This window comes from Takifugu flavidus, chromosome 4 (genome assembly GCF_003711565.1).
Source record: "Takifugu flavidus isolate HTHZ2018 chromosome 4, ASM371156v2, whole genome shotgun sequence".
In the NCBI taxonomy this organism is placed as follows: domain Eukaryota; kingdom Metazoa; phylum Chordata; class Actinopteri; order Tetraodontiformes; family Tetraodontidae; genus Takifugu; species Takifugu flavidus.
The window spans coordinates 9,556,521-9,580,671 of NC_079523.1; the positions used below are offsets into that span (position 1 = coordinate 9,556,521).

At 40.5% G+C, this 24,151-nt stretch overlaps 2 protein-coding genes across 4 annotated transcripts; one reads left to right on the top strand and one right to left on the bottom strand.

The window, feature by feature from the left end:
* Nucleotides 1-1,463: 1,463 nt before the first annotated feature.
* LOC130524150 (sodium- and chloride-dependent GABA transporter 2-like) lies at nt 1,464-13,796 on the top strand. Of its 2 annotated transcripts, XM_057029979.1 has the most exons (16): nt 1,481-1,625; nt 7,678-7,733; nt 7,867-8,057; nt 8,405-8,539; nt 8,960-9,100; nt 9,532-9,619; nt 9,690-9,822; nt 10,004-10,138; nt 10,258-10,361; nt 10,465-10,589; nt 10,697-10,809; nt 11,299-11,436; nt 11,522-11,624; nt 11,703-11,803; nt 11,885-12,055; nt 12,526-13,796. In XM_057029979.1, the coding sequence occupies exons 3-16, from the start codon at nt 7,871-7,873 to the stop codon at nt 12,634-12,636; spliced, it is 1,785 nt and encodes a 594-aa protein (XP_056885959.1). In that variant the 5' UTR covers nt 1,481-1,625; nt 7,678-7,733; nt 7,867-7,870; the 3' UTR covers nt 12,637-13,796. The 2 variants fall into 2 exon arrangements, with proteins under 2 accessions (XP_056885958.1, XP_056885959.1); XM_057029978.1 differs by lacking the exon at nt 7,678-7,733 and having other exon boundaries at nt 1,464-1,625.
* Nucleotides 13,797-13,800: 4 nt separating this feature from the next.
* fkbp5 (FKBP prolyl isomerase 5) lies at nt 13,801-23,057 on the bottom strand. 2 transcript variants are annotated; one of them, XM_057029986.1, is made up of 11 exons: nt 22,736-23,057; nt 18,891-19,011; nt 18,664-18,808; nt 18,439-18,581; nt 18,016-18,130; nt 17,754-17,910; nt 17,240-17,330; nt 17,059-17,142; nt 16,789-16,974; nt 16,436-16,675; nt 13,801-15,808 (listed from the first exon to the last, which is right to left on the bottom strand). In XM_057029986.1, exons 1-11 carry the CDS (start codon nt 22,804-22,806, stop codon nt 15,722-15,724), a joined length of 1,440 nt encoding a protein of 479 aa, XP_056885966.1. In that variant the 5' UTR covers nt 22,807-23,057; the 3' UTR covers nt 13,801-15,721. The 2 variants fall into 2 exon arrangements, with proteins under 2 accessions (XP_056885966.1, XP_056885967.1); XM_057029987.1 differs by lacking the exon at nt 16,436-16,675.
* Nucleotides 23,058-24,151: the final 1,094 nt, after the last annotated feature.

The following is a 24,151-nucleotide window of genomic DNA, read 5'->3' on the forward strand; positions in this document are numbered from 1 at the left end:
TCATCTTCGGTTGGGTATTTTTCAGCAAATGCTAAATGCTTGCTTTGAAAATGTCTTTCAACGTTACTTTTTTTGTTGTTTGATAGTTTCTCGCCACATATCAAGCACGCAGGTAAGCCAGCGTCATTGGCGGTGAATGCAAAAGCAGATGTCCACGCTGCATTAAACTCTCTATTTTCTTCCGATTTTTTTCTTTTTTGGGCTCTTTTCATGCTTACAGTGGTAGGGGTTCCCGCCGTGGTACCACCAGCAAGTGAAGGCGACGGCTGCTGACGTTGATGTGACATATATTTAAAGTGACAAATTATAAAAAAATAATTAAAAAACTTTATTTAGATGGTATCAACTAAAACCCTAGGGGAATTGTGCAACAAAATGAACACATAATGACCATAATAAAAGAAAAAAAACATTCCATGTTTTTTTTGTCATGGCCATCGGGAGCCACTATAAGGAGGCTGAAGAGCCGCATGCGGCTCCAGAGCCGCAGGTTGCCTACCCCTGCCATAGACCCAGGTGTTGGCCATTCCCAGCTCCTCACACGTGATGTGTGCTCTCATGGCGTTAAAAAACATGACTTATCTAGTTTTCTCATCTAAAACCCCAAGCACCTTGAAAAAAGCTTTGAGGACATTAGCTTGGTTTTAAAAGCTAGGCACCATTCATGATGCACCCTCTCCTGTCATACTTGAGTGCCGATTGCTCCACATGTGTGATGTCTTGCCTCCCGTAGAACTCTTCATACTCTGTGACCTCCACAGCTCTCCTCTCTATCCAGTAATATCATATCTTCAGGTTTCCGTACTTTATAATGTGGCAATAATCTGCTTGTTGCGTGATGTCGGCTTTTCCACGAAATGTTCTTCCAGTGTAATAAGCTACATATTAGTTCTGATACACAACTTGAATTGTTCTCCATTGCAACTTTGTGTAATTAATAATCTGCTAAATTTGAACTGAGTGGCTCTACCTCAACATTGTGCATAATTGCAGCTGCTTGTTTCCGATTAAACTCTAATCTGCAGGGGGGAAAAAATTCAAATTGATCACTTTGCTGTGATGCATTTTAGGAAAATTGACTTTCAGTTTCAGGTTTCCAGATTTGGAAATTTATATTTATATGTCTGAGTCTACATTTATTTTAAAGCAACCATTTTATTTTAAATTTGAGGCTTAAACTTAATTGCTCTCGAGGATTAAAATCTGAATTTCTGAGAGCTATTTGTTTGTTTGTTTTATTAAAATAAAAGCAAAGTTCAGAGAAAAAAAATCATTCAGCTCACTAAATTATTTTTACAGTTATGCATCCCAGTCAAATATACTGATTTATTAGGTCCATGCTGCCTCTTCTGCTACTGGGACTGACTCTTCTCTGTACTGGAGAGACCACATGGCAGAGTCTCCGCCCTAAAGTCTCTCATTCAGAACGGACATGGTCCTGCCCCCTGCTCTGTCCCTCCTACTCGTCCTCTCCTTATTGTCATAGAAATGGTGGTTTGAATCCTCCACTCATGTATTCACTCACTCGTGGGGAAACTGTTAACTTCATCTAAAGGCACCGAGTGAATTTCACTGGAAACAAAACCCAAATCCTCAGACTATCCCAGTGAAGCTGCTTTCTCCAGGTACTTTTATAAATTTCACTCCATTACACAAATATTTCCTGCTTTTATAGTAGTGCATTGAGTGCTTTGTTAAACAGGAAGCTAGTTTTACTCTTTCAGTTTAGTGACAGCTGGGCTTTATGGTTACACTCAGGCTAGTCGCATTTGGCACTATTATGTAGGCCAAAGGTTACTGGCTGTGCTGCAGCAAAATGCTCCATTCATACTGGTTTTTGTGTTCATCTTAATGGGCACATAAAAACAAATTCAAAAGAAACAGCCTGTAAAAGATATGTGATTCCACAAATTCTATGATGTTAAGGCAAAGTTCACTAATCTCAACCATGACATTACTAAGATAAGAGGACATAATGTTTTATCTGTAGAACAGTTTTATGTTTAATGTGCCTGTGGAGTTAAAAGGAAGCACCTTTAATTTGGCAATTAGGGACAGATTCAGTTTGACCGTCTCTTCATAGAATGATGTTAAAAGGGTCAACTTTTGGAGTATTGAGACTAATACTCAATGTCAGTGTTGTAGTGTGGTTAAAAAAAGTCAGAATATAATTGTAATTTCACTTCTTTAAATGTGGTTTGAATATTAGGATTTATATTATATTACCTTAAATGGTTAAAGCTTAGACTATTGTAAATGTAACACCACTCAGGCAATAGGAATTTTAAAAGTAAAACTGCATGTACAGTTTTTTTTTTTAAATGAATAGTTTTTCTATATTAAAATATTTGATTATTTTTTTTAATTGAAATTTAATTTAGTGGTCATCTTTATGGTCGTGCTCATTGCATTCATCATCTGACACAAAGGTTCAATATTTTTTTAAGCATATTTTCATGCTTTTGCCCATCCTCTGGATTAGTTCAGGCAGTGGTCACAAATAGAGTTCATTTAATTTGAAAAACTATAGGTTGACAGCAGTGGGCTTCTTAAAGCTTGTCTAATCCTCTTATATTACCTCTTCACCAGAGTTCATACTAAGAATGGAAAGGTTGTATATCCAAGTGCATGTCAAATGTTTGTATACCTCTCTAACATATTATTCGTTATACTGATATATGGCAGTTTGTGTTGACAATACTGGCTAGACTGCGTGCTTTTATCAACTAATAAAATCAAACTGCATAATCCATAAGAAACAATTATCATGGAGACAGTAATTATGTAAAAGTCATTAAATCAAGTTGATGAAGACAATAAAAGAGCCTAAAGTTAACAAGTAAACTGTACATGACTGATCATAGACAGAACACTAGGACCAAGCAGTGTGAACTCTTAGAGTAAGTGCAGGAAGAACTGTAAACTCTGTAAAGAAAGACATTTTTACCCTTCTGTGAGATGACCTTGTTCACCACCGAGCCTCTGCGTTTGTTTTCTTTGTTGTGGTCAGAAACACGGATAGGATACTGACTTGTTGAAGTCAACATGGGTCATGTATAAGTGGATCAGTCTGGGAGAAGAATGCTAATTACAGTGCAGTAGCCGTATTTGAAAAGAGGCAAACAACTGCTTAAACTCTAGAGAAGAATAAAAAAAATACATTCAAGTCATAATCAAGGCTACATTTCGTTTTAAGCAACCTATCCTTGTATTTAATTCTCCATTAGCATCTGATGTCTAATGTGTCAGCACTTTGGTCAAATATCATCAGATGGAAAACATAAGCATTCACGTGCCAATCCCTGATGGGTGTTTTTATTCAGAACTAGTTTCTCCCTGAAACTTGTAAGGAAACTTTATGTTGAACAGAAAAATCTCAACAATAAACAAAAGTAGATACCTCAGACAGTGTTACAATCACCTCCGTGGCCACCGGCATGAAAAATCAAGCTTCTAGGTATCCAGACTGCTTCTAGAAAGATTTGTAAAAGAATGGGTTGGTCTCGGGAGGTCAGTGAATTCCAACATGGTAAACTGATAAGATCTTACCTGTGTAATAGGTCTGCTGTGAAATTTCTTCACCACTAATTATTCCATGGGCAACTGTTAGTGGCATGACAACAAGTGAATAGGAATGACAGCAACACAGCAATAAAGTGGTAGGCTCTGTAAAATCACAGAGCACGGTCAGCAGATGGTGAGGCGCATAGTGCACAAAGGTACCCAACATCCTACAGAATCAATAGCTGCAGACCTCCAAACTTCCTGTAGTAGTTCAGTTTAGCTCCAAATGAGTATGTAGAGAGCTTGAGGGAATTTGTTTCTAGGGCCAAGCAGCTGTATCCATTTCTTGCATTACCAAGTACATTGCAACGCATTGGATGCAGTGGTGTGAAGCACACTGCCACTGCACTCTAAGAGTAGTGGAGAAGCGTTCGAATGCAGTGACAAATCCCGAACAAGGGGGTCTTGGTATGGCACTTGCCCAGGAGAGCAGACATTTAAGGCATTTGGCGGAGGGCAGATGGTGTGGGGGTTGTCTTTCAGGTTTTGGGCAATTTCATGCTCCCAAATTTTGGAGTTTGGGTATGACCTCTTCCTGTCCCAATTTGACTGCGAATCAGTGCACAAAGCAAAGCCCATAAAGACATGGTTGATCGACTTTGGTTTGGAAGAGCTTGCCTGGCCTGCCCAGAGTTGTGATCTCAGTTCTTCTCAGCCAACATTAGTGTCTGTCCTCAAAAATTTGAAGAAGGATCAAAAGTCCCATATACACACTCCTGAACTTTGTGGGAATCCTTTGTGAGGCTGAGGGATAATATTAAACCTCATGGATTGGTCACTCTGATGTGGGCCTAGGGCTAGGGGTGCAGGCCCTTAGAGTTGTGGGGCCTCTCGTATGGAGGGCCGGCGCCTGAGGTGTCCTGCCTCTGGGGGTGGTGGGGATGCACTGTCCCTCATCGCCGGGTAATGGTGCCTTTGGCACCGTGGGCCCCCTTCAGCAGTCCTTTTCTGTTCTGCCCTGCGCATGGGATTGTGGTTGTCCACATACTGGTTGGCCCACTACGTATGTTCTACCCATCAGTGGTCTATGGAGTCTCTGTCTTTTTGTGCTGCTTAAGCCCCACTGCCTGGTTCAGTGTGGTAGGGTTTTGGTGTCCCAGTCTAACTAATCAGTACATCAAGTGGCAAACTCAACATACACACACACACACAGTATCTATAGCTACAGAACTCCATGAAAGATAAGCTATCGTGTAGACAAACTTTTGACGCAATATCGCACTTGTGAAACATTCACTGGGTGGTTAGAAGACAGATTATGTTGATTGTGGTTGCTTGTGTTCAGTGTTAGTGCAGTATGAACTTGTTTCATCATGTACTGTGGAATGATGTTCACATCTATCAGTGTACAAGATTTGTATACACGTTTGTAGGTCCATAGGGACAGATATTTGTGTGGGTAGTTTGTGTTCAGTTCTTTTTTGTATTTGTTGTTTTTTGTGTGTTTTGTTTGTTTTGATGTATTTTTTTTCTTCCTTTCACTTTTCTCTATTATATGTCTATTAGTGGTTTGTCTGTCTTGTAATTGTCCATCGGTTTTCAGGTTCTTCAGCAGTTGGGTTCAAGATTAATTTGTAAAATAAATTCTTAATTTAAAAAAAAAGAAAGAAAAACCTTATGAATTAAAGAGGTAAGTGAGTGGATACTTTGGCAATATAGTGTCTTTACAACACTTTCCCTGTGTAGATGACTTCCTGACAGGGTCCCCTCTGGAACAGAGACTCAGTTCTGGATTCATACCACTCACATGGTGGGGGATAAATGACTCTGGACTAAACTCTAACTGTGACAATACAACATTGGAATTTTTAAACAACAGGGAATGTTTTTTTTATATATAAACCTTTAGAAGCCTTTCAGATTAGATGTGAAAGGTGTCTCATGCCTGAAGGGCTGAGCGTATGGTTGATGTGTGTCGTGCAATCGACCTTCAGAATGTCAGTGGTTAAATTCCTCTGCTCATCCAATGACTGCTCAGATACACGCACCGTCAAAGATGTGTGTGTTCAGACAGATTGGTGCCATTTTCCTGGAGAAGGGTACAGTTGAAGTTCTGAACCTGTGGGCCTGTGTGAGTCATCTGTTTGGAGCTGGCATGTTCTTCAGTGTGGGTTTCCTCCAGCTTCTCCTGAATAAAATCAAGGGCAGCAACACAAAAGCAGCATTGATAAGAGGAATTATCCTAATGCCAAGTGCGACTGACCCTCTTCTGACCCACCGAGACTGCCAGCATTGTGTTGACTTTGAACATTACTGCATATCCACTGAATCATGTCAATATGTCTGCTGTAGATGGTGACTAGATGTAGAAAAAAGAAAACCTGCTGATAAGTTTGCAGTGCCATTAACTCCTCATGTACAACAGAAATAATAGAATTGATCTCTCATGAATTCAGATTAATTGCCTGCCTTTTGTTCTTTAACCCTGCTGTGGTCACCACAACTGTCAGGTAATGAAGCCACTCAAGTCTCAGAAGAAATCTGTGATTTTCATAACTGTTTAGCATTTAGGTGAAGCATCACTTACACACAATGAAGCAAACTGGAGATCCAGATCTCAGAACTCATGAGGCAGTCTGGAGTCATTTTTGACATGGCATGAATAGAATAAACAGATGAAACGCCACTGAAGAGTTTCCTGACCCCAAAATTTGACATTGTCCCGCTTTCATCCCCCCATTACTCAAAATCTTTGGGCTAAATAATCCTATCAAATATGGTCTGAAATCACCTGGCTGTTCTTGGTCATGTGATGGTAAAGCTGGTCTAAGATGGTAAGTAATGCATTGTGGTTATAAAGCAAATAAAAGAATACACTTAAGACAGAAAATAGAAAATATAACTTTAACATTTATGACTTTCCTGCAAAACCTCAGGGATGAAAATAGAGATGATTTGTCACCATCTAAGGTCAACATCTGCTTATGATTCTGTTCCATTTTGTCTCCTATCCACTTTACTGAATGGGCATTCATAAGTGCAATAAGGATGGGCAGATCGATCCCGTGGTATCGATATATCGATACTCACAAGCTACTCATTTGGTATCGATGTTCTTTTATAAATATCAATACTAACTACAAAAAAATAAATTGGGGTGTATGCATCACTTTCCGCCGTTTTAGATTAGTTACTTAAATTAATATGTGCCAAGACACCCCTATACCTGGCGGCGTACTGAGCTGGCCCATGTCACGTGACAGGAGATAGGGAATGAGCATCAACCTGCAACATAGCCTGCGCCGAGCCGACACAGTCAGCAAAAGGCAGAGCCGGAGGAAATAATCAGCCAGAGACGCAATCGTGTTAAAGCAGAAAATGTGAATATGATACGATTTCTGAAAAGCAATCTGAGACTTCAGTAAAGTGTGATAACATACCTCAAGTGCACTAAAGGTGTGATGGTGTCAGACATTGTTCTAATTATTTTTTTATGGAACAACTGTCTTATGCAGGTTTAAAGGATAAGGAAATCCTAGTAATCAATTGACCATAATAAATTGTATATAAATGGTCTGTATTTGTCTTAAATGTAATAATATTTTGACTGACAAAAATTGCCAGTAAGAAATGAACGGTATCGGGATCGATATCGATGAAAATACAAGAAAAAGTATCGGTATCGTATCGAATCCCAAAAGTGTGGTATCGCCCATCCTTAAAGTGCAACTGTGCAGATGAGAACTCACTGAAAGAAGAGGGACGATTTTGTTTTTTTGGAATATATCGATATTGATTGGAAGAAAAATCACCATGGTACAAATGGTGCATACAATTATTTTGCAACACTGTTAATATGACTTGATCCAACTAATAGGACTAGTCTGATTTGTTCAAGATTTGTAAATCCTGCATGATGTTCTCTTGAGTTGTTCATGGTCTTTGTCATGGTTGATGGTCTGTCAAAGAGGAATTTCATGTTAACCTACATGCTGTAATGCAGAGTACAAAGAATGAGCTTTCTAGTCTTTCCACATTGTTGAAATTTCAACATACTATTAAAAAGTCTGAGTGGACTTTGTTACTCATTAAGTTTTTGTTACTCATGTTTTGTTTTTTTAAAGACGTGAAGCTTCCCAGTGAGACATTTCAGACTTCTTTTTGTTTTCACAGTAACATTCCAAAACGCCTCTTTGAGTCATCTGTTTGGAGCTGGCATGTTCTTCAGTGTGGGTTTCCTCCAGCTTCTCCTGGAGAAAATCTAGGGCAGCCATTTCAGACTTCTTTTTTTAAAGTTTTTACATTAACATTCTAAAACGTGATCAACATTTATCCTCTGTCAATAACCTTTTGTCTCTGCAGTACAATGGATTCTTCATTCGCTTCAGATGTCCAGTTCAGGCTGAACACAGCCAAAGCTCATCCAGCTCCTACCACCCACAGCAGAGGACAGTGGTCCAGTAAAATTGAGTTCCTTTTGGCTGTTGCAGGACAAATCATCGGACTGGGAAACGTGTGGAGGTTCCCCTATCTGTGCTACAAAAATGGAGGGGGTGAGTTCAGGTAGTTCGAGGTATTAGTAGAGATAGTCAAGATTGGAATAAAACAATTGATACAGCAGGCATCTAGTCTCACTTAAAATTGAAAGTCAAATATTTGTCCTTTATTTGGCCATCAACATCTAAACCTTAGTAGAAAATAAGCAGTAAAGATGAATAACGAGGGAGGATATGTTCCATGTGTTGCATTTTGAAATGGAAATAAAGAAAATGATACATCAAACACCATTGAAATGCCTTTCAGGTGGACTGGGGGACTTCAATACTGAAGACAGAGTTTTCACAGCACATTGCATTCACCAGCTGACATTGTGTTGTAACATGTCTGTTTATGTTTTTAGGGGTGTTTTTCATTCCCTATGTCCTCTTCCTGTTTGCCTGCGGTATCCCGTTGTTTCTCTTGGAGACGTCTCTCGGTCAGTACACCAGTCAGGGAAGTATAACATGCTGGAGGAAAATCTGTCCACTTTTTGAAGGTAAAGCCCACATAAATATTGTGCATTTTCATGTCTTGGTGGACAGTCACACATTTTATCCTGCCTGTAATTTAATTAGCCCTCAGACTTCTGCTACACATTTAACACCATGTGTTGACTTAGCCAAGTGTTCAAGCATTATTTCTGGTTCCTGGACTTTTCTAAATGTAGCCTGCAACTGCAGAGGTGGGCAGGCCTCTACCGCTGAACTTTATTCATTGCACTTTTTTTTAAAAATTTGTCCAATAGTTTCTGTGTTACAACAATTTATTTTCTGTTTATTTTATAGGCATTATAGTCTATTAAATAATCAGTTTTTACTCAGCACCTGCACACCATATGATGTGTGTCGTCTTCTTGGTCATGTAAATAAATGTGGGACAAATAAATGGACTGTATATCGATGTCGATTCATTGCAGGGATAGGCTATGGCAGTCAGATAGTGGTTTTGTACTCCAGTATCTACTACATCGTCATACTGGCCTGGGCCTTCCTCTATCTTTTCTTCTCTTTCAACTCTGAGCTCCCCTGGGCGAGCTGCAGAAACAGCTGGAACACAGGTTTGTGACGCAGCTTTATCACATCAGCTTTACACACTGAGCAAAAATGAACATAAACTTCCGAGGAAAGAAAAAACACAAAAGTCTTTATGGGATCTCCTTAATCACGATAGTACTACAAAACAAATTGTCACTACATTTCTTCAGTAATTAAGGAGACTGTGTAGACACCTAAAAATGACTTTTTAGGTCCAACCAATGTAAATATATACAGAATTCCGTAAGGCCTTGCTGCATTTGCACCACATTAAGGGAAACCAGAGCAGTTAATGAGTTCAATCATTTATTATTGCGTAACATTGCTCGATGTTCTGGATATTAATTCCATTGTAAGTAAAGCTGCCAGAGGTTTTATATTTTAGAGAAATTAGAAGGCTTTCCCTCTGAGGAATGATGATAAGACCCTAAATATCTGTGTTCCTTTCCAACAGAGAACTGTGTTGAATTTGATGGAAGAGGCAACGGATATAACTGGACTGTTGTTGAAAATGCTACATCACCAGTGAGAGAATTCTGGGAGTGAGTAGGATTTTAAAATAACACTAAAGAGTACAAAAGAATGTCAGGCTGAGATGTGAGTGGCTTTCAGGAGAAGAATTCTGAACGTCACAGGAAGTGTCGAGGAGTTTGGCAGCATGCAGTGGGAGCTGGCCCTGTGTCTTCTCTTGTCCTGGATCATCTGTTACTTTTGCATTTGGAAAGGAGTTAAGTCCACTGGGAAGGTAGGACCATCATTTGCACGCAAATTTCCATTTTCCTCTGAGGCTGTTCTTATTAATGACATGAATATAACCAACCGTGAACTATATTAGTATATACCATTTAATCTGCAAACTAAAATACATTTTTACTGGAATAATTCCTAACTCTGCCAAATGAATTCCCAACATGGCTTCTCGGCAGGTCGTTTACTTTACTGCCACTTTTCCATATCTGATGCTGCTTGTGCTGCTCGTTCGAGGACTCACTTTACCTGGTGCCTTAGATGGGATTAAGTTCTATCTCTGGCCAGATCCAGCCCGTCTTGCTGACCCACAGGCAAGAACAGATCTCATTTCATGGAATTTGTTGGTGCTCACGGTGGTTTTCCGAACTATATTTCAGTTGTTTGCTGTGTCTCTGACAGCAAATGCTTCGGCTCCTTGTTTGTGTTGTAGGTATGGATGGATGCTGGTACTCAGGTATTTTACTCCTATGCCCTTTGCATCGGGTGTCTAATTGCTCTTGGGAGTTACAATAAGTACAACAACAACTGTTACAGGTGAGTTTGTATATATTATAACTTTTGCATTTCTGGATGCCAATAATGTCTGAAAAGAAGCAACAGGCTGTGAGGCTTTTTTAACACTGGGTTGTTGTTTTAGGGACTGTTTGTATTTGTGCCTTCTGAACAGCGGCACTAGTTTTGTAGCCGGCTTTGCCATCTTCTCCGCACTCGGTTTCATGGCATATGAGCAGAACACAGACATATCTAATGTAGCAGAGTCAGGTGAGCGTGACTATCGGACGTTGGTTTATTTCATGCTTAGTGAGAAATATTGTGGGAAAAGAAAGCAGCCGTATGATTTTCTTTCATTGTTGTCCCTCTCGCTGCAGGTCCTGGCCTGGCGTTCATTGCTTACCCTCGAGCTGTTGCCATGATGCCTGTGCCTCAGCTCTGGTCAATTTTCTTTTTTGTTATGATCATCCTGCTGGGACTGGACAGTCAGGTCAGCTCACTCTTTGGAGAGGATTATTAATTCCAATTTTGGTCACTAATTTTGAGCTTGAATACACCTAATTTCATAGGAAGATTTCAGCATCAACAGGGGTTGCAGACCAATAGCTAAATTTCAACTTCTTCAGTATTGCATATTATGTATATTATGTATATTAGTATATCATATTATGTAGTATCAATCGGCTATTACTGCTGTAAACTGTGTCTTGATGGCCACCAACACTAATCTGCCTTCTGTGAATGTGACCAGTTGTACTCAGATTTGAGCATCATGTCACACTGTAACTAACACCTGTGACGTATGTACTGAACTCTTTTTCTAGCAGGGTGAGTCCAGCCTTCAGCGCGACACCCTGTTTTCTACCAAACATATCATGTGGCATACATGTTGATTATGAAATATGTAAAGATTAAATATCCCTCAGTACTTTTTGTAACTTTGAAGATGTTAACATTTTACTGTCAAACTGTTTTCCAGTTTGTTGGTCTGGAAGCTGTCATGACTGCAATTTCCGACATGTATCCATCCTTCTTCCACGTTGGCCATCGGCGAAAAATTCTTCTTCTTGCCATCTGTGTTGTCTGCTTCTTTATCGGTCTTTCAATGGTTACTCAAGTAAGAAGAAATTACAATATCTCAGCCCTCTTCTTGCAATTTATCTTTACTGCTGCTGAATGACCACAGGACATTTCACACACAGGGTGGGCTGTACATCTTCCAGTTGTTTGACTACTATGCCTGCAGTGGAATGACTCTACTTCTGTTTGCCATTCTCCAATCTGTGTGTGTCAGTTGGATCTATGGTCAGTTGATGAGAGGAAAAGTCATGGCTGCTTCCTGTAATGTTGGATTTTATCATTCTTTTTTCTGTCTTTTTACAGGTGCAGACAGGTTTTATGAAAACATCGAAGACATGATAGGATACAAACCTTTTCCTCTCATCAAATATTGTTTAAAGTTCATTACACCATTAGTGTGCTTGGTGAGTAATGCATGCGCAAATATATATCTGGCTTCAACCAGCAGTGGAAGAACTCATATTTCTATGTAATTCTGTTTTCAGGGAACTTTTCTTTTCTCACTGATCAAATACACTCCTCTAAAGTTCAACAACACCATTGATTATCCATGGTGGGGGTACGCTCTCGGCTGGTGGTTCACCCTCTCGTCAACCCTCATGGTCCCCATTGTTATGGTTTTCAAAGTGGTTAGAACCCCTGGAACACTACGACAGGTAAAACCTATACAGAACTACCATTTTAAAAGTATCTCGTTATTACCAAATTACATCAAGCCAAGTGAATATTTTTTCTGTAAAGTATTTTGTTGTGTGTTGATATACTTTAAAGGTCTCATGTTGTGAGAAACAAACTACAGAATATCAACTGTTAAATGTATTAATAAGTTATTTATTTGAATATTGATGCAGGTCTCCTATTGATGGAAAAATGTTGTGCCTACATGCTTTTATGATGTTCTTTATATAACAAACGAGCTTGATTGAGTTACAATTCGTTTTGTCAAAAACATTATTAATTTTGGTCCCTGTAAGCCACCGTTTTTTGTCTGACACGCTGAAAAATCAGCGTTATTGTCAATTCCTTTCCTGCAATTTGCCTCCTCACCACTAGATGTCGATCAAATTTAAAAGACCTCCAAAGTGAAACATTTGTGTCTTTTAAATGTTCCACTCTTCTCTTTCAGAGGCTGTCAAGCTTGTGCACTCCAGACGAAAGTCTTCCAATGACCAATTCAATGAAGAACACTCTTAAACGCACCTCTTTTACCTCAGATCATGAAACTGTGATATGCTAATGAAATTAAAAGAATGTGGTGCACATTCAGAGATGCCAAACAGCACATATGAACATGATGGTACTAATGATTGTTGTCCCCTATAAGACTGTTATAAATCAAATCTCCTCATGTGAAACACAAAATAATATTTGGAGGGGTCAATGCACTGATAGCTCCTAATGAATATTGATTTCATTGCAATTTTGTTTAGGGCATTTGTTGTGTTGAATAAGATCTGATGTAGGTCACATTTAAAGTGGAAAAAAGGTCGTTCTGTAAAATGTTGCTTTTAAAGATACATTTAGGTGCCAAAAAACCTTGCCTGACTGTCGCATTGTGGCCAGTGAGTGGCACTATAAAGGCAGGCACCCAGACAGCCAGGTTGGTTTACTTATTGTTAACCAGGGTTACTTGATGACCCTTTCACAGAGAAGAGAAAACAGAGAAACTTAGGCAATTTTAATTTAAAACCCTGATCAGAACATCCGATAGATCATAGTGACAGAGTTGATGGGAGGTTAGAAAATGATAGGAAGAAAGCAACAAAATGTGATAGAACTATGTTTCACAGCACGTACTGAGCACAACCAAAAACTGCCGTTTTAGCAGTTTGGTAAACAATATTTTATGAAGTTTAATTATCACACATTTGTCTGAATTTCTTCTTGTTTACATTAATATATTTCTCCTGTCAATCACTGTACAATTAAAGTGCCTAATGTATTTCCTTTCATAAATTGTGAATGTTTTAACACTAGAAATTCCTATTTTCCCACTATATCCCTTTTGGGGTTGTGAGCACGGCCCCAGACAGGGCTTCCAGCTCATCATAGGGCCCTTTGTCAGCATTTCGGGGGTTCAGTGCCTTGCTCAAGGATACCATAGCAGTGCTTAGCCTACACTGGGGCTTGAACCAGGAACCCTCCACTCCTCTGTCCAGTCTCCTACCGACTGAGATACCAACACCACAAATTACTAGTGTATTATATGAAATTATTTTTATACAGTCCAGCATTGTAGAGCTATATATACAACACTTGCCAAGAGCTGAAGTTTGAATGACTTTTTGGTAAAGTAGTGAAACTGTAATATCTGTATCAGATGATTTGAGTCAAGAGTACAATCATGAATTTAACGTGAGAAAAATAAAACTATGCTAACACAAATAATGGCAACAACCTGTCTCTTGAGATTATTTAATGCTTTTAAAGTGCAAATCTTTATATAAAGAAGACATGAACAAAGGTACCTCACTTTTTTTTCTGAAAATATTTCTTGTACATACAGTATAAATGCCGTGTTCCTGACTTGGATCAAATCTGCTTTACAGCGTCAGAATCTTTAGAAAACATGTAAACGTTTGGATGACTTCTCATCATTTCTAAAAAAAATAAAACAATCCCAAAACACCTCTGGCAGATTACCAGACTATCCCATTTGGCTGGAGTCACTGCACTCATTCATTGACATGATTTGGTAGTTGACAGTGAGGGATAAATATTTAGATTCTCAGGCTTCATACTTACAGATGAAAACACTTAGGCAGGTACAGCGTATCAAGCTGCCGGATGACATGGGCTGACATCAAACCATATTTACACAGTCACAGGGAATATTCAAGACAACGCCGGGTCTTTAAACATCAACGAATCTGTAGGAGACATTGCAACATTTCGTGGAGTGATAACAGTTGCATCATGGTTCACTGTATGATTGTTATCAGGGGGGAAATAGAAAAATGAGGAATTGGATGCAAAAGCAGGCCTAAAGTGCCATCTTTGATGATACGACATTCACTGAATGATAGCCTTTGTCACCTCGATGTCCTTCTGCTTACATCTTATGTAGGAGGTGAATAAGAAGAGGAGATGAGGGAAGGAATTGTCATGCCAGTTGTCGCAATCCTCCTTGATACAATGAACCGAACCAACACTGGACTGGATGGAAAGTTGCAGGTCTGGATAAAGAGTGTGACAGACAAACCTCTAATTTGCTTTTGAGTCAAATTTGAGGGTTTGCCTGCGTGATTTTAATTAGGTCTTCATTTATAATGAGAAGCCGTTCCACTTTTGTTATTTTATTAAAATAGCACCCACCTGGGTTTGGTACATATATAACATAATACATTATAGTGACATTTTAATGTAATAGAAATGTGTACACTAATGTTATAAGGTGTTGAGGAGGTGTTTCTATGAGTGCATTCAAATGTAGCGAGTTGACAATTTTTGCAAACACAATCGAACATCAAGCAAGTTCAGCAGAACTGCAAACACTGCAGGTGAGACTGTTCTGCACTCATCTACAGCCCAGAATGCCAGCTCAGTGTCTTTTTGGCAGACTTTTAAAAAAAAAAAAAATTTCACAAAGAGGGTGTTCATCCAGACTCATTCAAACCCACACACACACACACACACACACACACATACACTCATCTGTGATTCCTGTGTCCCTTCAGCTGCCCCTTCACTAAAGAATCCCTCACTCAGAGCCCGAAATCCATCTTGGCAGTCTGAAGCTCCGAGCAAATTAAAGGTCGATGCTTTCAGGTATTCTGAGCTCAGCTCGGCAGAGTGGCCGCTCAGTGCCCAACGGGGAGGACAGAGGCACCTTTTTCCCACTAAAAAGTCAATGTACCATTACCAGTGCGCAAGTTACGTCGAACTCTTTTGACTGATTGCAAGGTTTCAAGTCTGAATCCCCACAAACAGTGATGACACATGCATGTAGCTGCCCAAGAGAAAGAATTAAAACCGGGCTTCTATGCAGTTTGAGGTGGGGGAACAAGAAATGTGGAGGCACACTTCAGTTTTAAACAGCAGTGATCAACATGTAACTTTTTTTTAAAGAAATACATGAGTCAGGGTGTCTAACAGCATTTACTTGTCCGACCTCACTGATGGTGCAGTCTTGGTGGGGTCAAGACCTAGCAGCTGCAGGCTCTCTGTGACAGAAGAATTGCTGTTTGGTGCAAACATCCCTTTACCACACTGCTTTACATACAGGAATGGTCAAGTTCAGGCATGAGGACATTTGGATTTCTGTCTCTGAAACCAGAGCATGGAAAAGCAAAATGTTTTCTCCACTTCAAGTGATGCCGCTGCTATGAGGAGCATTCCTGGCTCCTCCTCCTCCGTTTGAGGCTTATTTCGCCTTTAACGCCACTTTTCCTCTTCTTTCTCTTCCCAGTCTGTGGAAGAAGCAGGGAACACGAGTTCAGTGGACTGGTGATAAACACTTTATGCAAAGGTTTTTGAGCTTTTGTCAGGCTGCAAATTACATATATAATAATGGAAAACAACAGAAGTTTCTCTACATTTGAAAAATGTTTTCAGCAATAAAAATATATAACAGAAAAAGATTCCAAAAATCAACACTAGATGTCAGCATAATCCAATTATGTATTTATGCAATAAATACAGCCAAATGATTTTATACTCTTGGCTGTACTCTTCCTTCACTAAAAATCAACTAAAAACAGATAATATTTGGAATCTTTCAGTTGCAGCATCAAAGATTTGGTTGTTTGGCATATATGTTTCAGATGGAAAACATCAGAAATTGTAATGCGTTTTGCCGGTACTGGTCCTCACAAAGATAGAAGTACTCTACCAAATTTAGCAGCACAAATGTTCTGTCAAACCAGTGAATATATAGCTGCGACAATCTGGGTGTGTGCACCTCCATATTTGGAAATGTTGGTGTTTTATTTTGAAATTCTATATACCTTTTCCCAATGTACTTCATATTTGCTTAATCGAAACAAGAACAAGAAAAGTCAAGTTTGCTGTTGTTAGCCATGAATGAGTTGACGGACCTTGGCATCCTGTTCTGCAAATTTCTGGAACATGTTGGCGTAAATCCTCTTATCCTGTTCGTGATGTTCCTTAATCTTATTCTGGCAAATGGCAATCTGAGCACGAGCTGCTCGGTTCGAGGTGTTTTTTTGCAACACTTGTTGAAAGTCTGTCATGGCCAGACTGAACTCATTCCGAAGGAGACGAGCTTCCCCGCGGCGGTACAAAGCCTTCTCGTTGTGCTCGTCCAGCTCAATAACCTTTCGCACATGCAGACACAGAGCAGCCGCGTTAACAGGAAGCCAAATAATTCTGAGGCAGAATCACAGTTAGATCCATGAAATGGTCCAACATCATGGGTCTTCCAAATCACCTTGTTGCAGTTCTCCACAACATGGGAAGGCTCTTTCATCCGCAGGTAGCACAACGCCAGATTGAGGTGGGATTTCAGCAGGAAGTCTTGGATCCTCTTCTGCTCTTCTGGCTCAGCACTACACTCCATTTCCAGCCAGGAAACGATGCGCTGGTACTGGATAACTGCCTGGAAGTGGCGTCCCACCTGAGAGAGGAGGACACTACTGTTTACAGTTCATGTTAATCAAAAATGTAAAAAAAATCCCATCATTTTTCCAGAACAATGTACCTTAAAGTATTGATTCCCTTTAATCTTAACTTCAGCGGCCAGTTGTAACTTCTCATTTAAGTCCATTTCCCAGCATTCTTTAGCCTGGTGGAGACAGCTAATTAGTTGAGTGCAGATGGATTTCTTCTTTTGGAGGTTTGAATACGAACCAAAACGGAACCATGCTGAGAGCTGAACCCACCCTTTGAAAGTCTTTGAGAGTAACTTCATATTCCACGTCTTTGTTGGGGCCAATTTTAAACTCTGCTTTACCCTCACTTCCAAAGGCATACCTGTGATAAAAGAAAAAACACAATGCCCTCAAACCTTCGGCCATCAGCAAAGCCCTTTAGCATGAGCTGCTATAGTACAGAAAAAGGGTAGAGACGTATCTTCTAATTACATTTCTGCCCATAGATGTAAACATGTCACTAGGTAACAATATGGAATGAGATAAGTCACTCGTTCATGGACCAACACCAAAATGTACTGGACATCATCCACAAATTTTGCCTCATGCTGATTATTATATGTGTCTAATCCTTCATTTCACAGATACGGTAATATACAGCATGTGTTTTCTCCTCGTGCATTAAATCCTGCAGCTTTACACTGTATCTGTCAAACACAGACAGGGCAGGTCTGTAGGATGAAAGCGCTGAACCCTCTACATGGAAGAGACGGTTGAGGTTCGAAGGTTTTGTTCAGCGACTTACTTTGATTGTAGGTAAAGCAGGCAGCACTCTCCTTTCTGCATCTTGTCCATGGCTCGATCCACCCCGAAGGGAACGCCTTTGTCTTCAGCCTCGCCCACGACGAAGCTGACGTCCCTGCAGTCAAACAGTCTTCCACCACAGCTTCCCTCCAGGTGCACTGTGACGGCAAAAGCACGACACTGTTGCCCTCCATTGCCGCTTCATCCAGCCACCACAAGATCCACAATTATTTGAAAAAAAATTATTTGAAAACTTTTCTTACCGTGAACTTTAGCTCCCTCGTTGGGATTGGAGAAACCCTCCCCTTTGACCTTTATTCTTCGCAGGATGCCTCCATCGTTGGTGAGGCTTTCTGCATGGAAGTCGAGCAGCTCGATCTGTTTTGTTGTAAACGTGGATTTAGACGTTGTGCAGCACAGTTATATAAAACAAGATAAAACCCAAGGCTCTGTTTAACTTGGTGTTGGTGTGGGTGGAGGAAAAGACAATAGACAAAAGAAAAACAAGTAGGAGTGTCACATAATCAAATCACACTAATTAAAGAGAAACAATAGCTGCATACAGATGAGATACCAAACCCTTTCCGAGACCCTTCCAGATAACACAAAACCCTTATCCCATATCCCATATCGCTGATTTTTGTCATAAATGGATTAAAGCAGACTGTGTGACCTGGTGCACCCACCTCAAACACAACCGCAGAGTTGGGAGGTATTTTGTCCGGATTACCAGCGACACCGTAGGCGTACTCTGGTTCACAGAGGAACACGGCTACTTCTCCTCGCTCCATGGATGAAACCCCAACATCCCAGGCTTTCAGCACTTGTCCTGTGCATGAAATGCGAGTGAGACCTTTACTTGAACCATATCTTGGAATATTTCAGGAGGGTTTACAGCGCGAGCGGTTTACCCTTGCCGACATTGAAGCTAAAAGGCTCCTTGCGATCGTGAGTGCAGTCAAACTTCTTCCTGTTCAACAGCCTCCCAGTGTAATGGACGGTCACTTTGTCTCCGATCATTGGTCGGTCTCCAGCATGTCCTAGACGCTTCACAATCTGTAGCGACAAGCGTCCATTTTAACAGAAGCTTTGAGGCTTTTTTCAAAAAACTGCATTTCAACGTCTGACTGAAAAGTACCTTGATGACCCCTTGGTCTTTATTGGGCGTCACATCGATGCCCTTTGCTGTAAACAGGGCCGTGGTGGACTGACCGTCCGGGGGCAGCTCCTGGTCTGTGGTCATGTCTGCGTGAGGAGAGCTGTCCGACACACATGCACACGATGTGATTACGCTGAGGAAAACTACATCATCAAAGTTCCAACTTCAGGTTCATATTTTGTTCTTTCTCATATAATCCCCTGTTGGTTAAAAACCCAGAACGGGTCATGAGCTGGGGTGCCCCTGAGCAAGGCGCCCATTGATCCTGGTGTGTGTGACTACTGGTTTGTAAAGAATGGGGGAGAGGTGACGTTCCCTGGTGTGTGTGACAATATTTCAGATCCTAATTCTTCTAATGTGTTGCTATTTGAAGACATCAGCCCAAGATTTACATGATAGGGATACGTTAAACTCTAAAGGTGGTCAACGATGCCAGCCATAGGAAGCATCACTTTCCACCAACAGACAAGACAGCTTTAATGGTCTCAGTGCCCATTTGAAACGGTTTATCTGCTTAAATGGTGCAGCAAGATGTGAGCGAAGCCAGGTTCTAGTTTTAGGATTGGAACTATTTGATTCTTCCCTGCCAGCCAGTTTTAATGGGTGTCAGTTGAATCTTCATCAAATCGTAACTTACACAGAACAATGGATAGATGGGAAAGAAGGACTCAAGAGCACTAAAACAAAGAATGAACCATTCAAATATTGAAAACTTGCTAAAACAAAGTGGACGGAACTGACTTAAACCTAAATTGTGACAGAATTATATTATGTTGACAGTATTTAATGATGGGATAAAAGCAGCTCTCATTTATTCTGTGGTGCTACAGAGCTAAGATAGTTATTCTTCTGACTCTGGGAACCAAAATCATAGAGAACTTTGTGGATTTGGTGGTTTTGTAACATACCAACAGTTGAAAGGCTCAAATGTTGAATATTTTTGACTCGTTTAGCACAAACAGGAACCAAAAAGGGAATTTGGGGCTCATTAAATAGTGTCTTTACGGTAATACAATAAAACATTTTGCACCCTCTGTCTTAAAGGTTCATCCAAAAGCTGAGTTCTAACAGCACTTATTAGTTTATACATTTTATAGTGTATATATATATGTTTATAGTGACTGCCAGAAACATCTAAACATATGAACAATATATCCGTGTTATTACACAGCCAATGGCATTATTAGAATAATAAATCCATGTGTAATAGCACACATTTTTGTTCATTTTTGTTGTGTGTGTGTTTCAGAGAAGAATCTTGGTCGCCCAAAAATAGATTAAAGCTGAGTCACTGCATGTCTAAACTTTAACTTATACCCTATTTATTGATGGGGGAATCAAAGCTCACATGAACTTTTCATCTTTCCAGATGCTGTGGTTCTAAAATCGATTCTTTTTAGGGTCTTTTTCATCACATCTTCCAGCTTTTGCTACCATCGAATCGTAGCTCTACATGAGATGTAGCAAACACAGACTGGGTGGGTTGATGTCACCCGATCAGGATGTCGGTGTCAGCGAGCGTCAACAATGGCAGCAATGTGACGATGAAGCTGCCAGTTGGCCACGTTAGGCATGCCGGCAAACACTATTTGGCAATTATTAACACGTGCCGGGACGTTAAGAGGACTTTGTTACAAACAGAGATGTGCTGCATTGATACAAAATAACAACAAAACGTTGGAAACATCAAGTGAAACTGATGTTGTTACTGTTACAATTCAAGTCTTTCGAACCAAAGGGATCATTTTCAATAGGAGATAATATGAAAAAGAAGCATCGATTTTACTAACGAGCAGGATGCAAATTAACATGATCTCGGTCCAATTCTAAAAAACATAAACAACAATTCTGATAAACGCATTTGTAATGCCACTGGAGGTTGAAATGACTTTATTAGTTAACACAGCAATGCGGTGTTAACACTGGTGTCACTTAAAAATCATATTTAAGTTGCTTATTCTTAATTTAAGTATTTAAAACATCAACATCTAGGCCTAATTGAGTTTGTGTTTGTTTGATTGACCTTTTCACAGTCCTTGTTTTTTAACCATCACAGATATAACCTAATTTGATTTAATTAGCTCAATTTAATGTGAAGAAATCCCTGTGTCCGGCTGAGCCAAAGAAGGATCTTAAGAACAACGAAAACTCTAGAAGACAAATATTTTTGACATTTGTTTCCACAAATATACATTCATCTAAACAATGAAAAACCACAGTCTAAGCAAAGATGATCACTGTTTGAACATAAATCCCCAGTGATTAACCAACTCGGGGGAAAAGCATTAACTATCAAAACTCAGCATTCCTGAAACATTAAAAATTACATCAAAATAGAATACTTGGAAATATAAGAGCTGTATTCATTTAGGCTATTTTGCTTAAAAGCATTAAAAGCCACAAATTGGCTGAATCTAAAATGTGTGCTAACACAGCAAATGAACAGCCCCCCTCTCTCTCCCTCTCTCAAATAAACTCAAATAATAAAATGTATAAATAAAATAAAAATCAAATTTGCAGATGTTTAATGTTTAAAGAGCAGAAACTACTAAAACTTAATTTACTGTAATCTGCTATTCCAGTGCTTGCAAAAACAAAATCTGAAATAAAAGAAATAAAATTCTAAAGAACAATTCATTCACACAGAAAAAAACACACTTTTGGTTGAGCAATATTGCACACACTGCGTCCCCTCCCCAATCGACTGGACAAAACAGCACGGCCGCATTATTCAAGGAAAATAAAAATGAGCTGCAATTCAGATATTCCTGACATTTTAATTTGGAGGAGTTATCAACAGCTGAACATGCAAATTGGTGCAACATCCAAGCCTCCTGGCACTGATTCAAGCTGTTTCAAGCTGTGTTCTATTGTCTGATTCTGTCCTCTCTCCTTCCATCATCTTGAGCCGTAATGTCAGCTGCATTGGAGATCCAGATATTTCACCTCATAACAGCCTACGGTAAATAAATTGGTCGTGTGTGTGTGTGTGTGTGTGTGTGTGTGTGTGGTGTGTGTGTGTGTGTGTGTGTGTTGTGTGTGTGTGTGTGTGTGTGAACACAATGTTCCTTCTATTCACGGTTAACCTGATGGTGTTCATCAATCTCTGAGCCTCTCACAAACAAATGCGAAAAAAAGCTGATTTTTCTGTTAATAGCAAGACTATTCTTAATCACCTGCCTGAAGCATAATATTCAATTAATTAAGGATAGTAATTCAATCAGATTTACAATTAAATCCCAAATCTTACAATTACATAAAGAAAACCAACATTTGTGCGTGGAGGCGTGAAATTCAGCTTGAGAGCGCATAAACATGCGGGATAAACATGATGCCATCTCTAACGTATGAATCAACAATAGTCCCTTCTCTAGTTTCATTGTGGCGTTCCAAATGACAAAAACGGGGATTTTTCTTCAACCATAAGTGTTTTATCTCGGGCTTTTTTTTACCTCCTCTGCATTAATAAAGGGACCTAATTGGAAGCTCCGCGATGGTTACACAGTCCGCTACGGTTGCCAGTAACGCACAGCCCCATTGGCACACACTGTACTTGAGAGCGTGCACTTCTCAGAAGTGGGGTTACACAACCAGCCGTTTACGAAGGTACACCTGAACTCCATCTCCCCCTTTTTAAACCACCCGTCCCCCCGTCCCCATCCCAAGATCCAGCCCCCCCACAAGTCTGGCAGCTTGACAGCGTCTCCAAATTTTGAAGCATTCGCACTGATGAATTCTTAGAGGGTTAATAACAATAAGCTGGTTAATAACAATAAGCTGGTTAATTAGCTCATCCATGTGGGGATGGATAAATGAAGACTCACATGATCTGCGCTGCCGAGGCTGAGGACTCTTCTGGGGAACTCAGCCGGTGTCCTCCGGTGCGTATTCCCATTCGGTGACTTTCGATCGGGTCCGGGTCCTGCTCACCTCATAACCCGGGTACTGACTGTTCCGTCCGCTCACTCACCGTGTTACCCTGTTTCTGCCCCCCTCTCTCTCTGTGTGTGTCTGTTTCTCTCTCTCTCTCTCTCTCTCTCTCTCTCTCTCTCTCTCTCTCTCTCTCTCTCTCTCTCTCTCCGTTTAACCCTTTCACCCCGTGCGCACGTACCGGTAAAGCAACCGCATGGAGCTGAAAAAGAAAGCGGCGGGGAGGGGAGGGGTGGTGTGTGTGTGTGTGTGGTGTGTGTGTGTGTGTGCGTGCGTGTGTGTGTGTGTGTGCGTGTGTGTGGTGTGCGTGTGTGTGTGTGTGTGTGTGTGGTGTGTGCGCGTGTGTGTGTGTGTCCGAGCGCAGTTGTGGGAGGGCGTTTAGCGTAAAGAGGGGGGCAGGTCTTGGAAAGCGGCCACAAAGTAACACGATGTTCCGGCTGTACTGTAGCTGCTGTACCGCCGCCGCCGCCGCCGTGGAGAACACTGTGTTCCAGCAGACACCCTGACCTGTAACCCGTTCCGTGCCGAGTCAGGCGGGAACAGCCTGTACCGCATCAGGCTGTTCTCTGCGCTCAGCTGACAGCACAGCTCCACCAGCGCTTCTGGACACGCACGCACGCACACGCGCACACACTTTCCTTCCCTCTTACCGGCTACTTTTGATCAGCCTGCAGCACATTGTTCCACTTTATTGTCATTTTTACTGGGCTGACTTCATTTGCCCTCCTCTGCCAAGCCAGTGCCGACCGCTGTGCTGTTAACGGTGCATAAAATTATCTCCCCGTTCTCAAGTATTCACCACCATAAACGCGTGAATAGAAAACAAACTATTTGAGGCTAAACGAAGTCAATGTGATATGAAACCCATCATGTCACCTATTTCACCCTTTTTTGTTAAGAACAGCATGTGATGTCTTTTTGATTCATCCTCATTTATCTTGTATTTGCATGTACCCCCACATGAACACATCTGCCATTTTAATCGTATTTCTAATAGCTTATTAATTATTTTCACATTAGGTTTAATCTGCTCACTCCATCTTGTAATACCTAAAATAGTCTATGTGTAATTATAAATATTTGCAAATATGTATGTTACAGCTTTTTTTGTGTGTGCAATGCAAAAGAAGTGTTCAAAAGATAGACCTGGCATTTTCCCAAGGTCTTTCTTTTAAGTTCATGTGATCAAGTTAACTCCTTTTTTATGGGATGGGAGTTGTTCCTTTGTCGTCGTTGACCCTAAACCTTTAAAAGCACCCCTGCACACACACAAACGTGTGCACGCATACACACACACACACACACACACT

Bases quoted from the DNA above. Each gene is read 5' to 3' on its own strand.
- LOC130524150 (XM_057029978.1), top strand. From the start codon at position 7,871: ATGGATTCTTCATTCGCTTCAGATGTCCAGTTCAGGCTGAACACAGCC. The intron at 9,101-9,531 runs GTTTGTGACGCA...CCTTTCCAACAG, and splicing joins CAGAAACAGCTGGAACACAG to AGAACTGTGTTGAATTTGAT. The intron at 11,437-11,521 runs GTAAGAAGAAAT...TTTCACACACAG, and splicing joins GTCTTTCAATGGTTACTCAA to GGTGGGCTGTACATCTTCCA.
- fkbp5 (XM_057029986.1), bottom strand. From the start codon at position 22,806: ATGGGAATACGCACCGGAGGACACCGGCTGAGTTCCCCAGAAGAGTCC. The intron at 18,582-18,663 runs GTAAACCGCTCG...TTTCATGCACAG, and splicing joins TAGCTTCAATGTCGGCAAGG to GACAAGTGCTGAAAGCCTGG. The intron at 16,975-17,058 runs GTACATTGTTCT...CTCCTCTCTCAG, and splicing joins AAGGGAATCAATACTTTAAG to GTGGGACGCCACTTCCAGGC.